The 27,175-nt window shown below is 45.3% G+C and overlaps 1 protein-coding gene across 29 annotated transcripts in view; it reads left to right on the top strand.

Moving 5' to 3' along the window:
* Positions 1-27,175, top strand: part of TCF7L2 (transcription factor 7 like 2) — a 180,796-nt gene that overhangs the window by 54,364 nt on the left and 99,257 nt on the right. For 26 of the 29 annotated variants that reach the window (XM_054831937.1, XM_054831941.1, XM_054831940.1 and 23 more), the window contains exon 4: positions 9,298-9,399. The exons of the other annotated variants lie outside the window; for them this stretch is intronic. In XM_054831937.1, coding sequence (XP_054687912.1) covers positions 9,298-9,399 — 102 coding nt within the window. The remainder of the gene's footprint in view (positions 1-9,297; positions 9,400-27,175) is intronic. 29 annotated transcript variants of the gene reach the window in all.

The raw sequence follows: 27,175 nt of genomic DNA, 5'->3' as shown, positions 1-27,175 counted from the left end.
CCAACAGCAGGAGAAAATATGACTCTTTTTCAGTAAAACCCCGTTAGGCAACGTTACAATAACAAGAAAACAGCTAAATTCTGTAGCACCTTTACACTGGGATCCCACCCAACCATGCCATTAGTTTGCAGGTGTTTCACAGGACCTGAGATGAGAATTTGGATCAAAGAGTGGAAAAAAAAAAAATCCAAACACCCCAACCCAGATAGTCTGAGAGGTCCCTTCAGAGGGGGATGTGCCTCACGGGGCATCCTTCTCATGTCTCGCCTTTGTCACGCGTCTGCCACATTCTGATAGCCAGATGTGTCGAGAGCTTTATCAATAAACCTCTTTTGGCTCAGATTTTGTAAAGTGAGGCTTCTGAAGTCATGCAGCTCCTCACAAAAAGTATGTGACAAAGCACTCATGTTCAGTCTTGTGGAAGCGGGGCATGGTGCTGCCTTGCTGAGGGCCACCGCTGCACAGCCACCCTGCTGCCGCAGCTGGCCCTGGCCTTCCTCCTCTTCCTCCTCCATCCCTCCACACCATAAGAAACCAAATCAGACTTTTTTTTTTTTCCCCCCTCCCACAAATAGGAAACACTTGGAAGAACAGATTGGGCGACTGTCGATCTCTGATGATAGTAACAAATGATGAAGACAAGTAGGACAGATCCAGGACAGAGTGCACAAAGATAGGCCTCTGTCTGTCTTTCTCCTTTGTACGCATGCACACAGTGGGAAATGGTACCGGTTCAGCAGCCATTTTGCATCCTGGTCATGCAGAGATGACTTTCCTGGTGGGCATTACCACCAGGGTACTGAAGGAGTCTGGCTAATGCTTCCCACAATTAGGAAACATGTAACTCCCACCCCAGACTCAGTGATGGAAGTGAGGGGAAGGTGGGGGTGAGTTTTGGAGAACCCCTTTTACACCTTACACCAGCACGTGTCCTGTGGCACAGAGCTGTGCGGTGGGGTGAGAAGGGAGCAGGACAGAGCAGGCGTGCTCTGCGATGCTCAAGCGGAACCAGGCTGGTTGACCACTGAGCTCTTTTGTTTTGGTTTTTTATTTTTCCTTAACAAAAGAAAAAGGTAGTTGCAAAGCTTAAAGTTGTAGTACCTCCTTTACAAATGGAGTTATGCTCTTAACAGAGTTGGAAAGTTTTAAGGGAGGCAAGGTTCCGCTGGAGCAGCCCTTCTGTTGCAATGGAGGTAGTTCAGTGCCGTGATCTCTCTCTCTAACGTGCTGTCAGATATTTTTACTGTCTTTATTTAATGGGGAGGAAAGGAATTATATTTTATAGACCATAAAATGCATTCTTGGACTTCATGCAAACACTAGTTACCATTTGTTCTCTCAGTCTCTGGGAGATTGCCAGGAAGAGAAATTAAATGTGGGTCTGTACATCAAATTGTTTGGTGAGTCTTGGAGGCTGGTTTAGCTTTGCTGAGTCTAAACAAGCTGTATCTACAGAAAGACTTTGTTGAGGTTTCATGACTGTCCCATTCTTTCTCTAATGGAAACTCTATGCTTGAGTAGAACAGAACAGGTTGCAGAGAAAATCTGGGGAAAGTAGTTTGAAGATTAAGAAGTTGGGTTTTTGCTGGCTTAAAGTAAGTAGATAAAAAGTTTGTCTTTGTTCCTCGACTGAAATTATGCTTTTATTTGTGCCTGTCTTTTGGAACACTACTTTGTAGACATCCAAATAGTGCTTAGCCAGCCTGCTGATTTGTGCAGCGAGGGCTGTGGAGGCTTTCAATTAAATGTGAAAAAAGTAATGGTGCTTTCCCAAGCTCCACCCAGGATCTAGAAACACTGCCTGCAGTTGTTTTGCTGAGATACCATGTGAACTGCAGAAAGTAATGCTGTACTTCTGTGTCACATGAATACTCTTCCTCTTGTAAAGCTAAAAAAAAAAAAAAAAAAAAATTTAATTCTTGTGGTAGCTGATTAGCATTTGCTTAGCTTCTTCATGCTCAGTATCAATATCCTAGAACTCAACTGTATTCTACCAACCTTACATTCATTAGAAGCAAAAAACCTGTTTTACTTCAGTGAAACTGATGGCAAGAATGCCTTTCATCCACATCAGAATGAGCAAATAATTATCTGAATTTGCTTGAACTTTCATAGGCAATAATTTTTAAGGAAGCTTCTGGTTATTCTCTTCAGCTAACTCTCATGGCAGCCTCCTCTGTGCCTTTATCACTCTGTATAGAAAAATGGTGTAAGTGGGGGTGACGTGCGGCAGTAGTAATGGGATGTAGCTGTTGTATCGCATCTCATGGGGGATGCGGGAGAAGAGCTGTGTGCACTGTGAAGGCATGGAGCCTGGTGATATGGTCAGGGGAAAGCAACTGATCCGGTGCTTGTGGGATGCTCCTCCACCTCCACCCAGTCTTAACTGCGCACCCAAGTGGGAACTGGAGTTGTTGAGGTGCCCGTGGGGCTCAAACTATTTCTTTGTGCCTTGTTCCACCCTGAAACGGGCATCCCTTTTGCCCATCACCATAGATTGCTCTATGGCTTCAGTGAGGTGCTTCCAGCTGGCAGGATTTTTGCTTTCAGGTATCCCTCTGAGATGATCCCGAATTCTTTAATTGCTAACACATTTCTGTAACTGTCAGGCTGTGCAGGACTTTGCCTTCTCCTTTTTTATACCCTACCAGTGCTTCAGCAATGCGACAAAGGCACGGGCAAAATATTAAAATGGGCAACTCAAGGCCCCCATTTCAGGGACTCCTGGTGTATTACTGGAAGGGCAGGAGACAAGGTCGCTTGAGGTCTCAAAAACAGGGAAATTGAAGGCACTGAAGTGTCTCATTCTGGAATATATCAGAAGATGGTTTGGCTGATACCAGTGCTGGTGAATAAGTGGCATTTTAAATTAGGAAGAGGACTTAATGTCCTATGTGCAAGTGTCTGCAGGTATACAACGCTTGCGAGTTCCTTTTTTTGTGCCACTTTTTCCCAATTTATGTATTTTATTTAATCATTTATCTTTGCAGTGTCGCAATAGTTTAAAGGGTGATATTAGTTAAAAAAAAAAAGTGGAGATATTTGATAAATACTTCCGTGTTTTACAATTTCATGCTTTCATTTCTTGAATGCAGTGGGGAATTCATTTGTGTGGAAAGGATCGGTCTCATTGAAATGAGACTCGTTGCTCTCATTTTGAGCAGCTCCCCTGTGCCTCGTCGCGGTACATTACATATTCTGTAGAAGGGCTGAACGTTGTGGGTGGTGTCTATTACTTCTCATACAAAAAAATTCCAGACATTGCAGATCCGCAAGAAATAGGAGGCCCTTTTAAACTTCCTTCAGCAATCTCCTTCAGTTATTTAAAATAAATCCTTCAGGTTTTGCTCTCACACTGCACACCTCTACAAACAAAGTGATAACTGAAGACCGAAAACAAGGGGTTGAGGTAAATTAAGGGATGGAGATGAGGGTCTACTTTTAAATCCTTAGAGGCTTTGCCTTCTGACTTAAGTGGGGATGCTAGTAGGTTGCAGACCTTTCTTTGTAGGTACCAAGATGAGTATCCTCTTGCAACTATTTTTTTGTCCACAGAGAGCAATTACAGTCTTGTTAAGCTCCATCTTTGTTCCTATCACCTTGCCCATAAATCTCAGCCCTCCTCTCAGCATTGCACTCTCCTGTGTTACCACCGGCTTATCTCTGGTTAAAATTTGTCTAGATGCTCCTTCCCAGAAGACTTGCTAACAAAGTATTGGAGAAACTCCTCAGCTTCAAAGTTGGCGTCCAGGTGTGTACTTCCACGTGATTCTGCAATGCTGGTCAAGAGGGAGACTAACAGCAAAATTAGGATCAGGAATGTTTCCGTTTGCAGGGCATGTTGAGATCCAGGCAGAAAGCGCGGACTCTGAAGGTGGAGATGTGGTCCCATGGTTAGGGGAGGTACTGGAGGCCTGTGGCATCAAGCTGACTCCAGGAACCCTGCTCCTGCTTGTTTCAGTTCCTGGGAGCTAATAAGCACCAGCTGCAGGAAACCTGAGCTGGAAAGTGTTGTGCAGCATTCCCTCCCTTTAAAAATACGGCTGCTTTTTTTTTTCCCCCTTCTTTTTTTTCTTTCTTTTTATTCTAATTGCGTTTATGTATTTATATGCTGTGGGACATCACTTGTAGGGCATTCCAGCAGTGAAAACAATAGCGTGACAAGGGAGCAGGTCCAGGTTGGACACCAGTGCAGGAAACACCTGTGAGCTCTGTGCCATCCCTTCCATCGGGGCCACGCTGCTGCGAGCCTGGCCCCGGTGCGGGGGGCGGCTGCTGGCCGTGAGTAAGAGTTTCCACCAAACACCTCTAGTCTTGGATGTGAATTTTAGCTGCTTTTGACCAACTTTGCTGTGAAATCTTGGGAAAGGTGTTTGCCCCGCTGGTGCCCAGGAAGACAGCTGCTTTGGGTGGTATTTGTGGGGGTGAGCGTGCAGAGCTGCTCTCGGTGGGTCTGTGCTTTGCAGGGCCTTCTGGTTGCAGATGGGATGTGCGGATGTGATGCCCATAGGAGTGGAGGGTAGGGTGTGATATTTTTTTTTGTTGTTGTTGTTCCCCTTCTACAGAAAAAAAAAAAATGTGCTGTTCAAATAATTTGCCTTTTCCCTTGCGCTGACAATTTAACAGCCTTTTTAAAAGCTTTGGTTTCTCTCAAGTATGCTTGCCCCATACGTGTTTTAATTTTTGTGCGGAGGCCTGGAGCTTAACAATTATTTTGCTTAAGCTCTCTGAGACTTGCCATAAAACTTTTTTTTTTTTTAAAACACACACACATGCTAATGATCCCCATCAGATCATATTGTTAAACAGGGAATAAAATACTTAGGCCAAGATGACATTATTTAAAAAATGTTAAAAGCAGGCCAGCAGAGCCCATTTCAACAGTTTTGCTCTGAAATAATTTGCACAAATTTGTTAGAGTTAATTTGTTGAAAAGTTCAATGTTTGTACAGGCAAGTCCTAATTTCCACAGTGAGACACAGAAGCAGGAGAGGAGCGAGCGTGTGTCCAGCGTTTGCAGGAGCAGGATGGTGGGAACTTCCCTCCCACCTACCCTTCCCCCCCTCCCCGGTGCAGGAATGAAAAAGCAGTGTCAGAAGGCTGGGAAAGTCGCCTTTGGATTTTTGTGGACTCCTTGCAAATCAGAGGAACCGTCTGGCTCAAATCTGCATTTAGGGCTGAGAGAAGAGGATTTCCTGCTATTTAGTTGCTTGAGGAAGGAAAGGATTTACCTCTCCGCTGTAACAGGACTTAATTTTTCTCCTCTTTAATAAGAATATCGCAGCGTAGGGCAGCAGTAGTAAACCTGCAAAAGCAATCACGCCTCTCCCCCCCGCTCTTCCATCGCCCTCCTCGCGCCGTGATGCAGCTCTCCCCCCGGGTCAAGCGTCCTCTCCTCCCAGCTCCCAGCCCCGGCGATGGCTTGGCGTCTCCCTCCATCGTGAAAGAGAGAGTTGTGGAGGGGGCGGCTGCTGCGACGTCGCTCCCTCGGACGGCTGCCTCGCTCGGCCCGCCATCTGGATCCAGTTAGCTCTCTCGGCAGTAGGGCTGAGTCTCATTTCCTCCAACCAGTAATGTTATATAGGCAGTGATCCTGTTCTGCCCTAACATAATTGAAAATTATGTGTATTGTAGACTCGCAGCGCTGAAATGTAGACTCGTAAAAATCTGTGGCTCAGGTAGCCTGTGGAGATTGAATTTGGCACACAATGAAGCTTTTATGTAAAGTAAGAATTATAAGCCACCACATCAATATTGTGTTACAGGCATGACAATTCTTGGATGAGGAGGCCTTGAGTTGGGCTCGTCACCTTAAACAATGCTAATATTTCATACTTTATCAACAGGGCTGGCGTTTTGAAACCAGCAAATTGGACTTTTTTTCTTTTGCAGACGTCCCGCTGTTGAAGCCGGGGGTTTGTTAGCTTGATGCAGGCGTTGGCTGTGAGCTCTGGCCCTCTCTGTTTATCTGGCGGACAGAGAACATCTCGCCCTTGGCGGGGCCAGGATGCTGCTCTGGAGCCTGGCCGCTTGGTGTAGAGCTTGTGGAAGTTGCTTTGTTGACCCTTGCATGTCACTGCTTTCCGTGGGCACTGTTTATTTTATTTTATTTTTCCCCCAACTGATGTATTACCCACTGGTGGAAATGGAAGCTGTCCACATGTGTGCTTGTGTGCAAAACTGGGCCCTCTGGGTTGGGACCATTCCTGCTGGGCTCCATGTGCATGTCCAAGAGGAGAAGCAGCTTTGACTGCGTTTTAGCTGTTGCTCTGTTAGACTTCTTGGATCCTCTTTGGCAGGGGTGGGTAAGAGAAGGACTTTACTGAGAGTCTGAACTAAGGCTTTTAAAAGCAGAGTAACAAAGCAGCATTAAGATCTTCTGAAACTTTCATCTTGCACTTGGGCTGGTCAGCCTGGTGTGGGAGCACCCGTGCTGGAAGTATGGGCTCTTGTGAGATCGAGGTGGACCAGGAGCAACCATACCTTCTTGCTGTGTTTCTTCTAAGGGAATTTATTGCTAGTAAAAACCAGCACAACTGACAATTCTGAGGGCTTCATAATCCCTGCAATAATTACTGACTGGATGGCGTCTGATGTGAGCTTGCTCATGCTTCTCTGTCTGTGCCTCCTAGTCTGCCTTTGGGGTGGTCTCAGACAAGCCCATGCATTTGTTGGCCTGTCTTTTAGGACAGCCGCTGACCTGAGCTCCTTCATGGGTTGTCATGGTTGTAGGAATATTTCAGGGTTGCTCGTGACCATGGAGTGGTCATGGAAAAACGAGGGTGGTTGGTTTATTTTGGTGGGTAACGGCTTAGTGGCCGTTTCCTGAAACGCCACCGGTTGAGCTGGCAGGTTCTTGTAAGTGCTTTGGTTGTGGTAGCAGTAACTTCTCAATCTCCAAAATGGTTGTGGAGTTTGAAACAGAGTCATGTACCGTGAGGCACACATCCTGTGCGCACGTTTTCCTTGGAAGAAGGGAAAAATACTTCACTGGCTGGCTGAAAAAACCTGGGGAAGCTGCTAGTAGCTGTGACCCTTCAGGAGCCTGTCTGCAAATTCATACGCCCCTTTATGTGGCGGTGTTACGATCACTGTCTAAGGCAACTGATGGATTTCTAAAAATGTAGCAGTTGACTTGTTTAATAGTGCCATCCGCAAATCTGAAATGTATCAAATTTCCCCTCAAGTTAAGAAGCTCTCAGTTGGCTTAGGTTTTGGGTTCATTTTCTGTGCACTTGGGTTGCATTTTTAAGCACTTTTTTGAAACCACAAAGGGTTAGAAAGTTACTTTAACATCATCTCAACTTTAAAATTTATGTTGTGGTCACCTATATTGAAGAGCAGGGATTTGATACAAGCAATCAAATATCTGGAGGCTTACAATCGAGTCGTAAGAGTTAGAAATGTCACTTACGGTAGACTAGTTCTGGTTTGTTTGGGTTTTATTTCTTGTTTTTAAGAAGTGCTGAAACATTCTGGTCCACATTGCACAAATCCCAAATGTGAAGATGAATAAAAACAAGACTTCTTGGAACTCGAGGAACTCATATGGGGCACAAATCCAGAGTATGGGTTTGTTTATTTGCATTCCAGTAGCTCAGAAATCTCAGGCCCTCCAAGCGATGGGAATTGGTAATGCATCCTCCCGCTGACTCCTGCTTTTGGTCACCTCGGTGCCCAGGGTCTTGCAGCAAACAGGCCTTGCATGCTAGCAAATGTTTTGCATACGTGAGCAAATGTGATAGTGATGTGCTGAAAGCATGGAACCAGATCTCCTTCCTTCCTTCATGGAGATTTAGATACGGCTTCCGTTGTTTGCCTGGGGTGGCAGGGGTTGTTTGTGTGTGGTTCTCCTCCAAGATTACTCTTAAAAAAATACAAAAACGGAATAGGTAAACATAACTATTTCTCTAGATATTTTCTAGGAATAGATCTGTTTGGTCAACCCAAGTCTAGTGCTAAATAGGATCTTCTGCAGTGGCCTCATCTATGCGTACAGCTGCTTTTCTTAGTTCTGGGAGGGGGCTGAAGGTATGTGGCAGTATGCATTTCTTCCAGCACGATATAGGGCTTTTAGCAATCACATATTAACCAGTATGCCTAATTGGAACAGTGCAGCACCATGTGGAGAGAAAAGCTTGGGCTGAAATTATATTTAGATGGACTGTGCGGAAGTGTGTTTGGGCTAACTAATTTCTCTGCGGGGCTGCTTTTGGTCAGAATTGAGCACTTCTGATGCAGCAATCCGGGTACCAGCTCAAGACTTCACCTGTTTGCGGAAGCCTTGAGCTCCGCCATGGGATCCGGCTGGGGCACAATGGCTCCTCCAGTGGGTTTAGCGAGAGGACACGCGTGCCCGAGAGCAGAAGTTTTACTCCATATTTGATGCTGGTTAAATCCGTGGGAATGTTCTGCTCCTTCTTGAAGTGTAGTTAAGCTTTCTTTGGTTTTGAATCAACACCCCCTTACGCTGCAGACTCGCTGCCTGCGTGTTCAGCCTATCCGCCGATGCCAGTGACATAAAGAAGTTGCGGTTGTCCCCGAGCGCCTGGCCAGCGCAGCTGAGCTGGAGTGCACCAGGCTGTACTCTGTCTTGGATATCATCAACGGGAGAGCTTATTAAGTTTGGTCTTGTAATTGAATAAGTTACACTGTGCAAGTCCCTTAGGGGTTGTTCGACAGAAGGTTTCTCTCCTGGTGATGATGAGCAAGAAGAAAATAATCCACAGTGACTTCCAGAAATGGTGAAAAGTAGAGAAAATAGATGCTAAGATGGAGCAGTACTGTACTTTTTGGGGTAGACCTCTGCCTTTGGGGCTCGTACGGCGCTGGAAAGCTGGAGCAGTTGACATAGTGCATTTGTTGAAAGAAGGCTGACAGATGATCCATTAAATAATGAGATCATATTCTTAACCCACGATACATGTTTTTGCTCTCCTGAGACTGATAATCCACCTTCCCCTCCCTTGCCCCATCCTCTCCACGGTTTTGGTATTTTGTTTCTGTGTGAGTTTTATTCTTCTAGATTTGCTATGCTTAATAAAATCAATGTAATACTGTCTTTGCAATCTACTTTACTTTCTTATTCCTGAACTGTAATGTGGTGGTATGAAATGGTTAGTGTTCTGCACGGATTGTGTCTCCACAAACATGCAAAGTCGTCTTAATTTTTGTTTCAGTTCCTTGCATAAATTTTAATTTATATCTTTTTACCCATGTTACCTAAGATTTGTTATTTTTTTTGCCTTTCTTTTCTGAACTCATTTTTCTTTCCCCATTTTTGTTTCCTTCATCCAGTATCTGCAGATGAAATGGCCACTGCTTGATGTTCAGGCAGGGAGCCTTCAGAGTAGACAAGCCCTCAAGGATGCTAGGTCTCCATCTCCAGCACACATTGTTGTAAGTAAACACAGAAAGATGTTCTTCCTTTGTTTAAAAAAAAAAAAAAAAAAAAAAAAGGCATTTGACATTAATGGCATTGGTTGTCATCAGTTTTCTCATATACAAGCCAAAAGAGAAATATTTCAAAACAAACAAAAACCCTAACGAGCCCACGGTAAAAGGAGGGAATACATTTGCTGTTGCTGGGCTTTTTATGAAATTATCATTCATGTGTCTCATAGGAGAGCAAAGATTTGAAAATGCTCTAAATTTACACACTGCAGAATTACTTAGTGGCAGTGAAGTCCAATCAGGCTGGTTTACACATCTGACAATGTTAAACTGAAGAGAATGAAGAGACACTTTTGGAAAGCATTAAAAAAATAAAAATCAAGCCTGTTCTATAACCTTTACTAAAAAAATAAATAATCTTATTGCAAAATCTTGAATGAAAGTTTGTGAGAGTTGGTCAGTATTTTACCTGGGTGAAGGCTCAACAGAGCACATGTCCCTTTGTGTTGTGATGACTTCTCATTTAGTATGAAAAGTGTTATCAAATGTTTACTACTTATCTGCAAAATACAAAACTCTATAATAAGTAACATTGCTATACATAGCTTTGTTAATTAATTTCTCAGTTAAATTTTCAGGTTTTGGTTAAATTTTCTTGGTTCTATTGTAAAAACAATGCTGAGTTTTAAATGTTTAATACAAATTTGCACGAAAGGGATTTGGGGTTTTATTTTTACTTCCTAAAATAGCATCCGTAGAGGTCTAAAAGGAAACTGTTTGTTTATGTGGTGGTGTGCAAGAGGGGCGGTACGCATTGGCCCGTCCTCACCCATAGCCAGTGTCAGTGGCGTCTGGTGTCAGGGAGCATCTTAGCTCTGAGCGTTCATCCAGGAAAGTTACCTCTGGAGAAGATGGCACGTAGCGGCTTAGAATATTTCTGCTGAAATACTTTATCATCAAGTTTTAAATGATTTATTTTTTTAAAAAAACCTTTTGTATAGCCAATGGATAATAAGGTGAATCCCAGGAAAAGACACATTGCTTGTTCTTTATCTTTTGTTATACAGTCTAAAGCCGATAGATCATCTAAGGCGCACATTTGTTTTGTTAGAAATCTAAAATCATACTAAACATTTTTGAAGAGCTGCTTATTCACTTGTTGCCTCTTTAACTTGAGAAGTTTCAGCCCTTTGCTACGTCTTAGTGTTTCATTTAAAAAGAAAAAAGACTTCCTATCTTCAGTGCAGCAGCGAGGGATGGGCACAGGACTGGTATTTGCTTAGCCGATATCTGGTGCTGGTTGCTTCACTCTTTTGGAATGACTTTGCTTTTCCTTCCCATTCACTTGGGCCGTCACTGGAGGAAGAGATCAGAGAAAAGATGTTTAGCTGGTTAAAATCTACAGCCACCAAAACCTGCCGTTGTCTTATTCTTAATAAGAACGAACCAAAGCAACTTCCTTATTTTAATTCCTCTTCTACTGCTGTGCTGCAGGACCAGCACGGGGGACGGGAGCGTTCCCGGGGCTCTGGGGCCAGCGTGGTGGAGCGGTGTCAGGCTTGCAGGAGGCGATGGCGAGGGAGCAGGAGGTTTCTCCTGGCTGGTTGCAGCCTGGGAGGGCAGGCTGAGTTTGGTGGGTGGCTTTGCTGGGCATCACCTGTGCTTAGCAGTGCTGAGCATCCGCAGTCCCCAAAGCCTCCCGCCGCACAGGAGAGCAGGCGCTTGCTTTCAAAAGCAAAAGCAACTTGTTGTGCCGGGGGGGGGGGTGGTGGTTGGGGTGCTGGCTCACCCAGCTCTCTCCAGCCCCTCCACCCCGGTGTAGGCAAGGTAGAGGCAGGTGAACAACACAAATGCACAAAAAAAAAAAGAAGCAAAAATCACAATCATTTTGGAAAATAAAGAGAAACCTGTTTCCAGGGAGGCTGAGGTTGATCTGCCTTGTATTTTGACCATTTATGGGGTTCTTATGGGTCTCTTTAAAAGCTGTTTCACTCTGCTATTCAATAAAAAGCATATTTACCATAGCAACCACTTAGGCCGTGAGGAACATATACTACCTCCGAGATGGAGGCCACCTTCCAAAAGAGCCACAGCTGGCATTTGTAATGTGATCTTTTGTGCTACTTACAATGTTGGAGGGAGAGGAGGAGGAGGGACTGAGGGAGGGAGCAGTGGGGTTTTGGGGGGGTGGGGGGTGTATGTGTGTGTGTTCTGCAAGATTTAATGTTTATTTCTAGCAGCAAACTGTTTTGCCTTGTTCTGTTAAAATAAATAAGGGGCAGCTTTTTCCACCCTTTTTCCTGGCATGCACCTCAGGCCACATTCATTCTGTGGAGTGGTAATGGTCTTGTTTTTGGTAAATAAAGTTGCAGTGGGTAACAGCGTTCAGGGGAGATGAAGTGGCTGCAGATGCCAGTTGCCCTGGGATGTGCCAGGCTTCTCTGGTGTCCCCGTTTGTCACTGCTGTGCCTGCCCACAGCACCTGGGTCCTGGCTGCTCTTGCACGAGGCTCTACACCCTTTTCTGCATATGTGAAAACACGATTAATCTTTTTATGGAACAATGAGGGGTATTTCATGGGCATGCTGATGCCTCTGTGCAAGCGTAATGTGTAATGTATAGGGATAGAAACTGGTTCTCCACCCATGTTGTTGTGTCTTGTCTACCCGCCAAGTGTACCCATGCCAGTTTTTCATCTTGAAATCAGTTGTGCTGCCCTGAAGATCTATAGGAAAATGCTAACACCTGCAAATAATTTCTTATCTTTCCCCTATCTCTGAAATCAGGATTTGAGGCTAATCTTTATAGCTAGATTACAAAGAGAGGAAAGGAGAGTGTGTGGAGTTTATTATTATTTTTTCTTTTTTTTTTTTGTCTTGATTTTTTCTTTCTTTCTTTTTTCCTTCCTTTTTCCTTTCTTTTTCAACGCTCTGGCTTCTCAGTGCTTGGCTGTGACTACCACGAGCTCCATGTCAGGGCTGCAGCCTTTATGCCCAGCTCCGATGAAACTGCCCTTGGCTTCAGCGCGGGTTTTTAGCTTAATGACTCAGAGCTGCAGAACATGGCCGTCTGTAATGTCTTAAGTAAAGTCTGTACTATTTGTCAGCTGTCCTCCTTTCAGATTTGTTTGAGAACATTAAGTTAAGACTACAAAAATCGAAGCAAAAGACCAGCATGAATAATTTGGCTGGATTGCCCCCAGTGCTGAGGGCTGGGTTAATACTGCTTTTCATGGTGCTCAAGAGAGTCTCCAAGGCCCATAATGAGAAACAGAATATTAAACTGAAATTATGTTCAGCATGTCTTGAGGAAGGTACAGCATGAGGCTCCATTTAAGACCAATGCATTTATTTGCATTTAGGTGCTTCACTCGTCTTGTAAGACTCTTGCATCTTGCTTTGGCACAGTCATGCTGCTTATCTGTGTCCAAAGGTGAAAGAAAACTGGGGAAAAAATTGTTTTAATAGTACGCTATTAAGCTTACTAGGTCAAAATTTTGAATTCAGTTTGCAGATAGTACTGTTATGAGGCTGGGATTTTTTTTTTAAGGGTTTTAATGCTTATTTCTCCCCTTTTTTCTGATCTTTGATTTTGTTGAAGGTATTAAGACTTTGTGAAACAGTTTTAGCAGGAGGTTTTTGGGTGTAAAGCTGACCCCAGCTGGGTGCCTTACATGCTCTTCTAAATAGGTAGGGTGCTAGTCGTTCTGAAATCCCATGTTCAGCGTGCACCTGATCTGCTCCATGTGTGTGCACCAGCATGGTGATGAGATGAGATCTGGATGCCCTAAGACTGGGATTCTCACATGAAAATTTCCTGGTGCGGTGTGGACAGGCAAGTGAAAATGAGCGTGGTATTGTCTGCACAAGGATCTCCAAAATCTGCTCACTACAGAAAGCAAGCTCCTTTAAAACTGTTTTTATCTAGGCATGCATTCCTACAACTTTAAGGTGAAAAACAGTGCTGTTCTTCCCTGTGCTCTGCAAAGTCAATATTCTGACTGAACCGTACCCTGTTTTGGGCAGGAGTATGGGTGAAAGACTGGTCCCAGGTTCCTGCCTCCTGCTGTCTGGGCTATACAGAGACTTGCTTTTAGTTTCCTTTGTACCAGGCAAAAACATTCTGAACTCAAAATGGTGGTGGTTTGGTACAGTATATTTCTTACAAAACAGTTAAAAGTTTAAAAAATTCCTGCATTTTCTTCTGCAGGGAGGCCTTTTGAAGTAAATGTAAATGTTACCTTGGGGGAGGACTTGTAGTACTATTTGGCCTGGGTTTTCTAATATGTAATGAACACAGCCATAAAGTAGACTGAATCCCCAAGAACAAAGAATCACTGTGCAGTAGTGTATCTAATTTTTTTCCACTTTTTTTTTTTTGCTTAAGGAGGTAAAAATGTGTTTTCAAAACATAATATGACAAGCAAAACTGAAGGCAAAACCATCTGAAATGTACTCTCTGTTCTCAGCCTCTTCGACGTGCGTGGACAGCGGGCAGTTTGGAGGGATCGGGAGTTGTTTGTCGGAACGGTTAGAGTTGGAGCTGCACAGTCTGCCCTGCCTGGTCCCTAATTTCTTTCAGTCTCGTGTGGTTTGCACTTAAGCTCTTTGAAACAAAAGACAAATACCTACAACTAATCGTGAGGTTTATCTTGGCTAGATTTAAAAATTCACCTATAGTATCCCTTCAAACAGGCAAGAAGCAGGGTGCATCCAGACCTGCGCACAGTCCCGTACATATAGAGCTTTCTGGAAGCATATCTTGCAACTTCCACTCGCAGAGCCCCAAGAGGGCTTTTAAAGCTCTTGCTGTTTGTCTTTAATGTAGAGAGGCTTTTCTTCCTCTACAGTAACCTCTTGAGATGTTCTTGGATCTCAGGCCGCGTGTGCCCATGATGGGACACCCTCTTCCGTGGAGATCTGCAGGGCGCTCCTCTACGCAGCCTGTGTTGACAGTTGCACGAACTCGGTGGTGGTGTAGGGGGAAGGAGCTGGGCATCATTCATGTCCAGTGCCTGGTATCAAGAGGGGATAAGGGGAGGGCTGTGTGTCCAAGCTGTACTGGTACCCCAGCAGTCCCTTATGGCAGCTAGGTCACACCTTGGTGCGTGGACCCAGCAGGCAGATCCCCGAGACTCACGCTGTAGAAATATCCGTGCAGACTTAATTGGAAAGCTCCTTTAGTGACTCTCCTTTTTAAATGCTCTATACTTTATTTGGCTAATTGCTCTGGCAGTTCCAAAGTAAACAAAATGTTTCATTAATACATGCCCAAAAGTGTGCAAACTTCTTGTCCTGAATTTTTGGAGCTGCATGGAATTAAGCCACAGAACAAATTAAACTTGCTAAGAATTTTGTGGCTAAATCTTTCACCACTAATTCCTTTTGATTTTTCGTTGGGAAGGGTTGTGTTTAAAAAAATCTGTGTTCAAACCTGAATGTTTAGGGCTAAGTATAGAATTCACCTACCAGCAGGCCAATAAAATTACTTTGGATGGATTCCTATAAAACACACACATTATGTTCAGTACCCACTAAATATGAATGGGAAACCTAGGGCTTGGTTTGTGTAGAGCACAGAAGAAATGTGGACTCCTAAAAAGTAATTCACTGGGTAATTTGATATGTTTGCAAAATGGTTCAGGCTTAGGGGCTGCTTCATGCTGTTGTGTTTACTCTGTGGCACAATGGTTGTCCTCTACAGACCTTGCTTAGGTACTGGAAGTAACCCCTCTGCTTTTAATGTCGAGACTGGGGAAATGTGCAAGCTTGTACCTCTTACTGTGAAATGAGCAGGAATTTAATGCTTCTGCAAACATCAGTCAGCACTAAAGCACCTTCAGAAGACACCTTGGGGCTGGATTGGCAGCTGGGATGAATTGTCACGCTTGGTTGTAGTCAGGAGATCTGTGAGTAGCTCCAAGAACTCTGGAGTATTTGGATGTTGGGATATTTCAGCTGTGAATAAATGCTGTAAAATGTATAGTACTGCCAACCCCAATTGTTCTAGGATCATGAGTCAGGCCTCAAAAGATCATGAGGATTGGTGGGGATTGTTTTTGGTGTTGTTTTTGTTTGTTTTCTGTTTCTTAAATAATACATTTTGTATTCTCTTTATTTGTTCTCTGGTTCCTGAGCCTGCAGGGTATACTCCGCTCATTCTCAAACTTTTCTCTACAGCAGTTCAGGAGCTTGCTGTGTGCTGTAAGCAGACGCTGAGATTCTTCCCTAAACACTTGACTTCAAGGCTACTACACTTTAAGAAAAATAGCAAGTATTGCTAGACTGGCTATAAAATCATAGGAATTGGCAACTCTAAGTGTTGCTCTAGGAGAAGGCAGCTGAGTAGGGCTGTTAATGATATGTTGGGTGCAATCTGTTGAGCATCCATTTCTTGTGAGTTACCCGTCTGGACTTTGGGAGAACTTGGTCCTTGGTGCCTGTGGGGGCTCTGGTTCACGGTGCCAGGGTGGCTTACCTTGAGATGGCTGCAGTGCTCCCAGGCAGGGCCAGGCTTCTCTGACATTGCTGGAGACGGCTCAGCAGGTCCTCCTGACGGAGCAGGTTTATAGACCAGGATATTGCAGTGAACCAGCATCAGTTTTTATTTCCTGAAGGGGCTGTGCTGCACCTCGTGCACTTGAGCTGGAGCCATGAGAGTTGGCATTTTGTTATGTCATGGCACACCAAAATATATCTAGTATATCTCTTTCTTACATATCTGAGTATTGAAACTCTCAGGGTGAGGGAGAAACGAAACGAAAGCTTGCTCATCAGAAGTCCTTAAGGAAGATGTTAACTCTGTTGCCTTCAGGGTGGTTGGAAGCTCACCTACTGCAGGCTTCCCTCTTGTATCTTTTGTTTATAAAAAACCCACTATGTCCCAAAGGCAATGCAAATATGAGTCCCTAAATTCTGGCCCTTTCTGACTAGCTAGTTTGTAAAACATTTCAAGAGAAACCTACGCGGGGAAGATGGTTTAGGAGAGTATTTTAGCACAGAGGAGCCCAAGCTGTGTTTTGGATTCAATCACATGGCCAGTTTGCATTGTGCTGGAACATGCATGTTAAATTAACTTCTAGGGACTTGTGTGGGCCTAAAATGAAATATCTGCAAGCCATCAGCTTTCCTGCAGAAGAGGGGTTGTGCTGAGAGGAACGGAGAGAGCGCAGACGGTCCATCCCCAAAGCCCGGGGCGTGCACGAGGACTGCAGCAGCAGCAGCCGTGCACTGTGGCTCAGCCTTGGCAGCAGGCGAAGAGCTGCAGCAGCGCCGGGTGATGCTGGAGAGCCAGATGGGTGAGCCTGTCAGATCAAAGATGATGTGTACCGAGGGTGGCAGACTTGGCAGGGCCGCTCGCCACAGGTCCTTCTCCCCGCGCACCCTGTCTGCAGCTGAAGTTTGTGGCTGGATTCAATCTGGAGCTTAGAGAGGTAGGTATTGAATAATGCAGCCTGGTTTGGAGCCAGGGCCCGTGCCGACTGGAGCAGCCATCGTGCACAGAGCAGAAGATTTAATGGGTATGATCCGGCCCCGGCACTGTTTTTGCCCAAATTCCTAGAACCGCAGTCTTCCTTTTCCAGTACGGCTTTGGGCTTGTTGATGCAGAGCAGAAAAGCCCAAATATGCAGTCGAAGTAGCAGTCTCAGGATAACTATTCCTCATTATCTCTTCATGCGGCCACTCTTACTCAGCAGTAAGAGGTCCTTTGTGCGGTTTAGCTTAATCCGCTTTGGAAACGGATTAAGCTAAATCTCACAAAGGAACTCTTAGTGCTGAATAACAGTGTCCACACGGAGAGATAATTCGAAATAGTTGTTCTGCATTTTTCAATTCACACTCGAGCCCTTGCACAAAAAATTCCCCGTGTAGAGGAGCCCACTTGAATAGGAACCTCCTGTTTTCTGTCTAAACAAGGTCTGTGTACTGTGTGCAGGTGTCGTAGTAAGAAAACAGGACATATTTATCATTAAAAAGAAAGGAAGGAAGCTGGCATTGCTGGCCTCAGGGCCATTTGTTTGCCAAATTGCTCAAGCCCAGAATTATTGCTCTTCTCATGAGTTTGTGTGGTTTGGGATTAGATTGTTCATGGGATGCTTCACTTTCTGGACTGTATAGACATCTGTACCCTCTCCTGTGGAAGAAACCAGAGCTGCCTAGTAAGCCACTGCATGAAGAGAAGGAAGGATGCTTTCTCCTCTGTTTGATGCAGACCCATTCGGCAAGGGACAGACCCATTCTGGAAGGCCTTTGGAGAGTTAGAGATGTTGCAAATAACAAAGAGTGATGCCTTTGTAAAACAACTTCCCACCCCTAATCTCTCCCCAAGCAATCTTCTGTGCCTAATTTCACAAAACTAAGCTAGAAATTTTTGTCAAACAGATTTTGCTTTGAATCTGCAGCAGGCTGGTAGCAGGGGTCTGGTTCCAGGGGACCTTGTGTTGAAGCTTCACTTGTACCTGATAGATGCTGGTGACCAAAATCATTCAGCACTTTCCTGAGATGGGGAAGCATTGCTCATTCCTCTGTTTTACCAGTGCAGCCAGAAGGATGTTCAGTAACTTTCCCAAGTTGATTTTGAGAAACTGACGATTTCTACATCTGCAGTTTAGAGGCATGCAAAACACCCTGCAACCCCACAGGAAAAAAAAACCCAAAACAAAACAGCAAAAAGAAACTGAAGTAGCTTTTGAAAGCTAAACCTAAAATCCTAACATACATCAGACCTTAGAGGAAAGTTACTTCTGGTGCTGTATAGGTGCTATCAGGACACTGCGTATCCACGAGGGCTTGTGTCAGATGTACCTTACGTCTCATCTCTTGGAATTAGGAAGTTTGGGGAGCTGGACCAGTCCTTCCTCTACCGCTCTGCGGGCAGGCTCACCTGTGCAGGAATGATACAGGGGTAGGCTGGTCCTGGGTACACATGGTTTGAACCTGTCTGTATGTATCTGGAAGAGGAAGGGTGCTTTCTGACTAGCCTCCCTGGTGGAAATAAGAAGTAACCAAATCTTTGGGTTTGGGGGTTCTTGTTGTGGGTTTTTTTTCTTTTTGTGGTTTGTTTGTTGGGTTTTGTTGATGTTGGGTTTTTCTTTTTTTTGCGCAACCCTACCCTTTTACCACATTCTTGGTGCAAATTACGGACCTGATGGTGTCCCTGGGCCTTGCAGTGCTAGTCTGCAGAAAGAGGTGGATCTGTGCTAGTTTCCTAGGAGAGGCGAGCAGTTCTCTAACACGCATTTTTCCTGTTGGCAAGACTCAAAGACTTCTCAACTACTATTACTGTGGAAACTAGCTTCCTCTTCCCCTTCCTTTTTATTTTTTAGGCCTTGATTCAAGAAATCATTAAACGTGAGTTGATGTCCATCTGTGTTCAGGACAACACTTAAGTGTGTGCTCAAATTATTGTCTTGTATAGTGACGCTGGTCACTAGGTGCTGGAAATGAGCATTTATATGAAATAAAGCCCCTTCCTGAGAGATGCTCGTGGCTGCTGCCTGTCCCCCAGCTAGCAAGTACTGAGAAAGGAAAGGGAGGAAGAGAAGGAATTATGTCCCAAACTCTTCTCCCCTGGAGCTTGTCCTTGTGCTGACATATTTCTTCCCAGGGCTAAGGCTGTACAGGAGGAGGAGGAGACACCCTGAAGGAGGGTTTTGGTGTCTTGTTGCTCATCTGCTCACTGAGAAATGCACAAAAATCTCCATGGTCTCCTCCCCTGGCTGGAAGGATAGTGTCTGGGAGAGGAAAGATTAAACAATAAAATTTTTCCCTGTTGTATGCCCGCAGAGATCTGCAATGTCAGTACTGCATGTTATGGGGATGTGACTGCCCTGTAATAAGGAAATGGTATTTTATGGAGGAAGGCAGAGTGAAGGGACCTGAAAGCCTCCAGACTTCTTTAGTGTGCATTTATGGCCATGAATGCTTCTCCTGCCGAGCAGCTGCATGGAAGCAGTATCATGAGAAAACCCCAAATGGCTGCAGCGCACAGTTTTCCCTGGCGGCAGAACTTCTGTTGCTGCATGTTGGGCATGTCTAAATGGTTAATTAATGTGAAGCAAGCAACGGTTTGAATTGCTAAAGCCATAGCTGCTCAATGTTGACTCCCCATCTCGATGCTTTTCAGGCATGCTGAGTTCTTTGGAGGGAAGTCATTTACTGGACATGAAGTAACCTGCTCCTCATTAAAGGGCTCTGATGGCCAGGACAGGTTACCTTGGGATAAGGTCCGGTGTGAATCTGAGGCATGCGAGTTGCTCCACAATTGCTGCCCGAGGGGTAAATGTGAGGTAGCAGATGCCATTTGGACTCAAAGTGAAGTTTGCTTGCGTCTGAGGCCAGAGCTGAGCGTGTGGCCAGGCAGTTACAGAGGTGCTGTAAGACCTCGGTGAAGCTCACCCTGCAGTAACTTGTGCTCGTCATGCCCGGAGCACGTCCAGGGAGCGTCCGCTCTCACTGTAGATGGACTGTTAAGCTCCGTTCCTGTGTAGGCGATCGTTTGGCCACCTCAGATCGCTGCACTGAGGAACCTGCGGGATGAGTAAATGGTGAGAAAATGTGAGGGAGCAGCCCCAGCACAGATGAGAGAGGAGAACGGCCAAAGAGCTGGCTCCCTGTTTGCTTTCTGGCCAACTCAGCTGCTCCTTGCCTGGGCACCAATTAGGGCTTGTGGCTCTTGCATTAAAGCATTTTCCTGCTCCCGTTTGCTGGTGTTTGGGGCTGGAAAATTAGGGACCTTTTCTTCCCAAGCACCATCCAGGCCTGGTGGTGACATCTCCCCGTGGACACCGTGTTTCACTGCTGTGATTGTGCAATGAGCAGGTCAAAGTGCTAGGTGCAAATTAAAGGTAATTTCGTTATCACTTTATTGTTACCTGCACTTAAGAGGATCTAATAGGTAAGCCTCTCTCAGAAAAGCAGGTTGTCGTCCCTGCCCCAAAGAGCTCAGATCCAGGGGGGACGGGGCTGTGCGGTGCAAGGCACGGCAGTGGTTTGGTTGCTGTACGCATGTGGTGTGATGGGCACCGTATGCTCACGTCCCTTTCCCGGAAAGGTAACGTGTTCTGCATATCATATCATGGCAAAGCTGGGAGCGATGTACAGCTCCCCTGACTCCGAGTTCACAGTCCGAACTGGCAGGCTAGCCTGTCTTTGACACGCATATTTAATGCTGTAGTTGTCTTTGCATATTTTGCTGGAGGGGACTAAAGGCAAAAAAAAAAAAAATACAGTTGCTCACCTGTCCTTCAGCACAGGTGAGCTTTGTCTTTTTCCCTTGGACATCTGTGAGGTGTTTAAAAGAGCAACATGGGTTCCTGACATCAAAGAGTTAATAGCAGTGAGTGTGGCACAATAGCTCATTAGGACTTAAACGTGGGCTGCAAACTCAGAAATCTTGATAATTTTGGTCTATAAGGACACTGAACTTTCAACCCTAGTTCAGCAATAATAAATGCCTGTTAAGTAAGGCTTCCTTTTATGAAAAGAGGGTGGATGGATGCATTTCAATGGGCTTTAAAAGTATTGCTAGTCGTTTCAGAGTCTGCTGGCCGAATGTATCCGGGCATGGGAGGGCATTTCAAAATCTGCACAAAACCCACTTTGAAGTATAACCTTTGTGAGCGTCTTAGCTAAACCTGACTGCAGTTGGAAGCAGCACTTTATTTATTTATTTGTAACTCCTTTTCTTTTAAAGTTGCTTTAAAAAAAACCCAAAAAAACCCCTCACAAAAATAAACCTGTGAGCAATTAAATGAAAATACAGTTTCGAAATTTTGACCCAAAGTGAAAGGTGGCGGTGTATGTTTGGCTTTTGTGGATGTTTTCATAACGAAATACATTGGTGCTGATTTTTGAAAGCAGGGGAAGATAAAGCTGTGCTCCAGGATGGAGCTGAGGCAGTTGCTCGGGCTGACAGCCCTGTTGCCCTGGAGAAGAGGGGCTCAGGCACCCAGCCGTCCTCCAGCCCACGCCGGCTATGCCCCGAGGAATCCCAGTGAGGAACTAAAAACTTTTTAACGGCCCTTTCGTCTACCTGTAAAAGGATCCCACAGACATTACGGGGACGAAACAAATCACAAGCAACTGCAAGTCACAACTTTATAAGCTGCAATCTTCCTTGCCTTGAGTTTGCAGGTCTTGATCCAGGCGGGCTTCTGCTGAGGTCTTATGTGAGACTTGAAGTAGCGTGTGTGTATGTGTGTGTGTGCGCGTGTTTTACCTCGCCTCTCCAAGAGCACGAGAGAGACCTCCGTGAAGAGAGTGACAGGGTTTGATATAAACCAGCAGGACTGCATTGCTGCCATTATTCGACAGTAAACCCTTTCACAATGCCATATGCTGTGCATTCCAGCGCAGCGGCGGAGGGTGTGATATAGTTAAAGCACACTCGGCAAACAGGAAACGCTGGTGACTGCTGTGTGTGCTTTTCATGGAGATAAAGTATTGAGAGCGTAACGAGAAAAAAAAAAAGTGCTGGGAATGGGGGGGAGAGGACGGCGGGGGTGAAGGAGAGGGATATATTTTGGGCCTGACGCTCTGGTCATTATGAAAACGCAGGCAGGAAACGCAGCCACGGAGCAGCCGAGAAAACGCCGCTTTGCTCTTAAGATGTTTGTTTTACTCCATTACATGTATTTTCTAGTTTGCTGCTGGGTATTGGGAGTGGGTGTGTTGTTTTTCTTTTTTTCTTTCTTTTTTTCTTTCTTTTCTTTTTGAAGTTCCTGCCACTCCAGCTTAGTATCCAACTCCCTTCCCCTGTACCCTACCCCAGTTAATAATCAAAGGCGATTTTAAGGGAACTAGACCACAGCAATACATATTTCATACCCCAGCAAAATGCAAACGTTGATATTTAACCTAAGTGTAGTTATTTTCCCGGCAGTGGCTCTGCAAAAGGCGTTGCAAAGCCTCTTTGGAGTTAGGAAGTCGCTATTGCAGGGCGGCGAGGAAGGCAGGGGGATGGGACCAACAGGTCCTCTGATGGGGAGAGCTCTGAATCATAAACACGCCATAGCTTTAATAAAATAAATGAAGTGGAGCCTTTTCAGCCGAGGGCAGACTGTATTGGGGCAAGCCGGGCTTTTAACGTTGGGAGTGAAAATTGACAGGCTGAGAACTGGGACATAAACAAAAATGTCAGTCCCTGGGAGTCTTGTTCACTGGACAATGTCTCAATTGTTTCCGTGATTTTTCGCAGGCAGCAGGGGATAGTGGGAGATTTAACTCTTTACTGACCACGCAGGCGCTGGAGGTACTCGCAGAATGAAGAAGTGGCGGAAAAGAGCATTTTTTGTTTGGAAACGATTAAGCATGTCAGTGGGTGATAAGGAAAGGTCACGCTGTTCTCCACATACTTGTCTGCTGTTCAAGTTGGGTTTTACGCTTCTTTAATTTTGTTTAGGTTTTGCTGCTTGCCTGGAAAACTGCTTGGCTTTGGCTTTTTTTCTTTTCTTCTTTTTTTTTTTTTCCCCCTTTGCTTTTTATCAGGAAAAATGAGATTATGGGGCAGACTGGTAGATATTTAAGAAGTGGGGAAAGTGTTTTGGGGGGGGTTACATTTTAATTTTTATTAGTATTTTTTCATTAAATGGCTGTCAGGCAAGCTTGGATATTTTAAGGTTGTCTAGATTATTTGGAACAGGCTGAAATGTGAGATAGGGAATGCCCCTTATTAACTGCTTTACAATTTTGCTTAAGTCTCAAAATAAAAGGCCATCTTCAAAGAAGGTAGAGGAGAGACAAGGAGCTTACTTGTCTCATTATACTTTTGCTTTATTTATTCTAAAAACAAACATTGAAACCTGTTGCATACCAGCCCAACGTGGGCAAGGTTCAGAAAGCTGTAATTGGTAATTCTTTACTCATCAGATTTTGAATGTCTGTTTTGTTGTGGGCGGGGGGAAGGAGGGAGAGACGGCAAACCGAAGTTGCTTCTTCAGGGTGCAAAAGCTGTTGAGGTTTATTTGCAGGAAGATAAACCTGTTTTAATAAAACACGGGTCTTGCCTCAGTTGAGTGAAGTTGAAACGTTTTGCAGGCTGGGAGCCAACTCGCTTGCTGTGCAGCAGCCCGGTATTAAAGGTCTGGGATGTGCTGAGGTTGCTTTAACTTAATTTATGGAATAATAATGTATCCCATTTTCGTATCCGCGCATCCTCCGGCTGCTTTGTGTTCGGATGCATGTTCGCAGCCCCGCACTTTCTCCTTGCTTTCAAAATTCCCCTTTCCCCAGCCCCCCATCCCCTGCCTGTGCGCGCCGTCCCTGCCTGCTGCTGGCTGGCAGGCAGGAGCCTGGGAGCAGCCGAGGGCTCTCCGCCGCCTTCCTGCCGGGCAGGAAATTGCCTCCTCCGTCAGTGCTGCACGCTGCAACGCAGCGAAACTTGTGCTCATGGGCAGCCTTCTCCCCAGATTCCTAGCTGGGAGATACACTCTCCTGTGCAATAAGGATGGGGAAAGCAAGCTGTTGCTCTCCAGGTGCCTTCTTATGTGTTTCACACTGATGGGAGAGAGGGAAGAGGGCAAAAATAAGTGCAGTGTCCCCTTTGAAAAAGGATGTCTCCAAAGGCCAGAACAGGGAGGTCAAGTTGCTGCCCCTCTCAGACTCCAGCCAGGACTGGAGATACTGGGCGCTGAAAGCACACGCCAGATCCTCCATGGAAAATGTGGCTCCATATGTATTTTGAATTGATACAGGTTTCAGAGATTTAAAAAACAAAAGTTGTTGACACATTGGAGCAGTTGGTTCCCTGGGTAAGTATCCTGAGTAGAGCTGGATTTAATAATTTATAATAAATCATTCATGCAGCGAAATGAATTGCTCTTCCTGTTAGTTAAGGATCACTGAAGAGATCGTGATTTTTCTTGAAACTTTGTTGTTACTCATGCACTAGTCTCAGCGTTTTGCCTTGGAGATCATCCATGAGCAGTTCTTCAGAGCTGGTTGGTCTTGGAGCTCCTCTGAGCAGAGATGGGGAACATGTGATGTGTTCCCATTCCCTGCGTTGAGCAGCGAATAATACTCTTTAATTAATAAAAGTTTATTTTCCATGAAGATTCTCCAGTACTTGCATAAAATTCACTGTCTTGGCAAGTGTCCTTACCACTGAATTCATTTGCTGGTGTAGTCACAGAAAGCGGTTAGATTTGTCAGTTAATGAGTTTCTCTTACATGTTACAGAGCACAGCATAATGCTAATCTAGCTCGGGTTGCCCTGGTTTTGTGCATTATATAAACACAGAAGGAAGGAAATCAGTATTTCGAAGTATTTTCTTAGGACTGTTTTGAAATTTCCACCCCTTTCTAGTCATGAATAACAGTCAACTTTGATTTGAAAATAGACTCATTACTGATAATAACAGCCTACAAGAGATCTCTGCTTCCCTGCTCCTCCTCATCTCCTAGAGAGACTTAACTGCTGTTCCAGGTGAAACAACGCTATTTTTAGTGCCATTGCAGAACATGTTCACAAGATGTCCGCTATACAACTGTACAGCCCATCTATGTATCAGTTTAGTTGCCACAGTAGTTTTCAGGGACGCCTTGTCAATTAGCAAATAGTTAATTTTTTAGTTTAGATGAACTGGTAGGTGAGGAGAGATGGGGACACTGAGGAGAAAATGCTCTTTGTAGATATGTGTGGTGTCTGTAGCCTTTCAAGGCACGCTGTAGCTCAACTGTCCAGGATGAACAGCATCTTTAACATTCACTTATGTTATTAAGGTTTTGGTGAAGCGTAAGCAGCGGGGCATCTATTCCGCTTTGTCTCCCACCCTTGCTCTAGGATATGCCTGGAGGAGCCCATGGAGCTTGGGGGTCGTGTGCTCTCATGTCTCTTCACCTTGCAGAACCTGAATCCAGCTTATGGAGGCTGGGAAACTAGCAAAGCAAGAAACGGGCTCAGTCACACTTTGTAAGAGTTGAACATTGCTTGCCTGCCACTGCTGGGTGGTGTAAGGGTTTGGATACTTCTCGTTGCCGTGCTTCTCCTGTGAATATTGACCCAGCCTGGGGAGATACGGGCTTGTGGTCGTGTTTCAGAGAAGAGCTTAGAGAAATGCCTCCTGTTTGTCTGGTTGGGTGTTTGGAGGTGTGATTGACAGCTGCCACAGATTTGAGATACAGTCATTGAAATAAGGCGCTCTCCCTCCCCGTGTGCTGTCAACGGGAGAGCTGTACCCACCTGAAGGGATGAATGGACTCCTGCACGGCTCTGCCCTCGCACTGGGTAAATGCAGTACTAGAAATCACTTCTGTTGCTGTGAGGAGGGAGGAGGGGACTTTAAATCTCCCTTTTGCTGCTCAAATGTTTTCCTGGTGAAACCCCAGGGTAAACACGTAAGTTCGGTTTGGCTGGAATCTTCCCTGTGGGCCACTTCTCACCAGCATCTGCCGCACCCGCATGTGGAGGTGATGGTAGAAGTTCTAGGTAATGGTACTTAGCACTTATGTAGCACTTCATGTTTCCAAAGTGCCGTACAAACCCAAGGCTCCCTATCAGTCCCTGGGGGAAGATGGAGCTCAGTATTAATACCTTCTTTTATGGGCAGAAAAGCTGAGATGCGGGGAGGTTTAAGTGGTTTGCCCAAGCCCGCACAATGAGTCAGTGTCAGCTCTCAGATTAGCCTTGGAGTTTTCCTGGCACTTGCTGTCATTGTGCAGTCAGCTGGAGTGCGTTGCCCCTGTGAGATGTTCCTTGTTGGGCGCTGGAAACTTCGTGCAAAGCTTTTTTGAGATGTGCTGAGGAGATCCTGCTTGGAGACAACGCTGGTTGCTTCTGTTTATTTTAACATAGGCTTACAGGATGTTTTACAAACCCTTCCAAGCAGCTAAAAGTTACCTTCAGCGTAGAAGAATCCAGACTGCGAAATACTGTTCAGCTAATGGTGGCATCTCATTGTGCTGGGGAGGCTGTGAATAGCCGTGTAACCCTGCACTGAGAAGCACTAATCTATGAGGTGAAGCAAAGCAGCCCTTCTGTATCAGCAACTTTTTACAGCTTTTAGGGAGGGAAGGCACAGCAAGAGGCTCCAGTCTGCGGGAAACAATGCCTCGCCTACACACGGGATTGCTCTCGAGGAGCTACTTCATGGTACCTCCTGCATGAGGATGTTTCTGTTAGAGAATTAGAGTGCCTCTGCCTAGCGCAGAGCAATTCACTTTCAAAGTAGATTAAGCTAAACTGGGAAGATGCAGTTAACTGAAGTTGTGGGTTCTGCGTCTGTATTTGAGCTAGAATATATATTATTTCAAATTGCATTTGTGTATCCTAGATTGATTTATCTTTTTCATATGGAAATGAGGCCTCACTTATCAAACCAGAATTTGAGATGCCAAAATTACGTGATTATTCGATTGAGATGGCAGGCAACTCTCTCCTTAAATTAGGTGATGCAGATTTTCGGATGGGCCATTGCTGATACTCTCTTAGGATGGGACTGAAGGGACACTTTTCAAAGTAGGTTATTTTCCTAGATGCCCAGCAGTTAAACTGCCTGTGGCTATTTACCGCCTTGCTCTTCTGAAATAAATGACTGAAACCGGGCTGGAGGAACATACGGAGAAACTCACGGTTCCAGAGGAGGCTGTCACAGTGCTGTCCTTGGGTTCCTAACTCTTGGTGTCCCGAGAAGCAAAGCCAGAGGGCTGGCCAGGCGCAGGCTGCCCAGCTGCCAGGCGGGATGGGGTTGCAGGAATGCCCGTGCGTCAGTGGGAAACCACAGGGTGTGGTGCGGAGCCGGCGCTGGCCGGGGAGCTGCGAAGACAATGAGTCTGTGGTAGGCATT

Source organism: Grus americana, chromosome 7 (genome assembly GCF_028858705.1).
Source record: "Grus americana isolate bGruAme1 chromosome 7, bGruAme1.mat, whole genome shotgun sequence".
NCBI lineage: Eukaryota > Metazoa > Chordata > Aves > Gruiformes > Gruidae > Grus > Grus americana.
The sequence above is the reverse complement of the archived record's forward strand: the minus strand, read 5'-3'. Positions and strand labels throughout refer to the sequence as shown.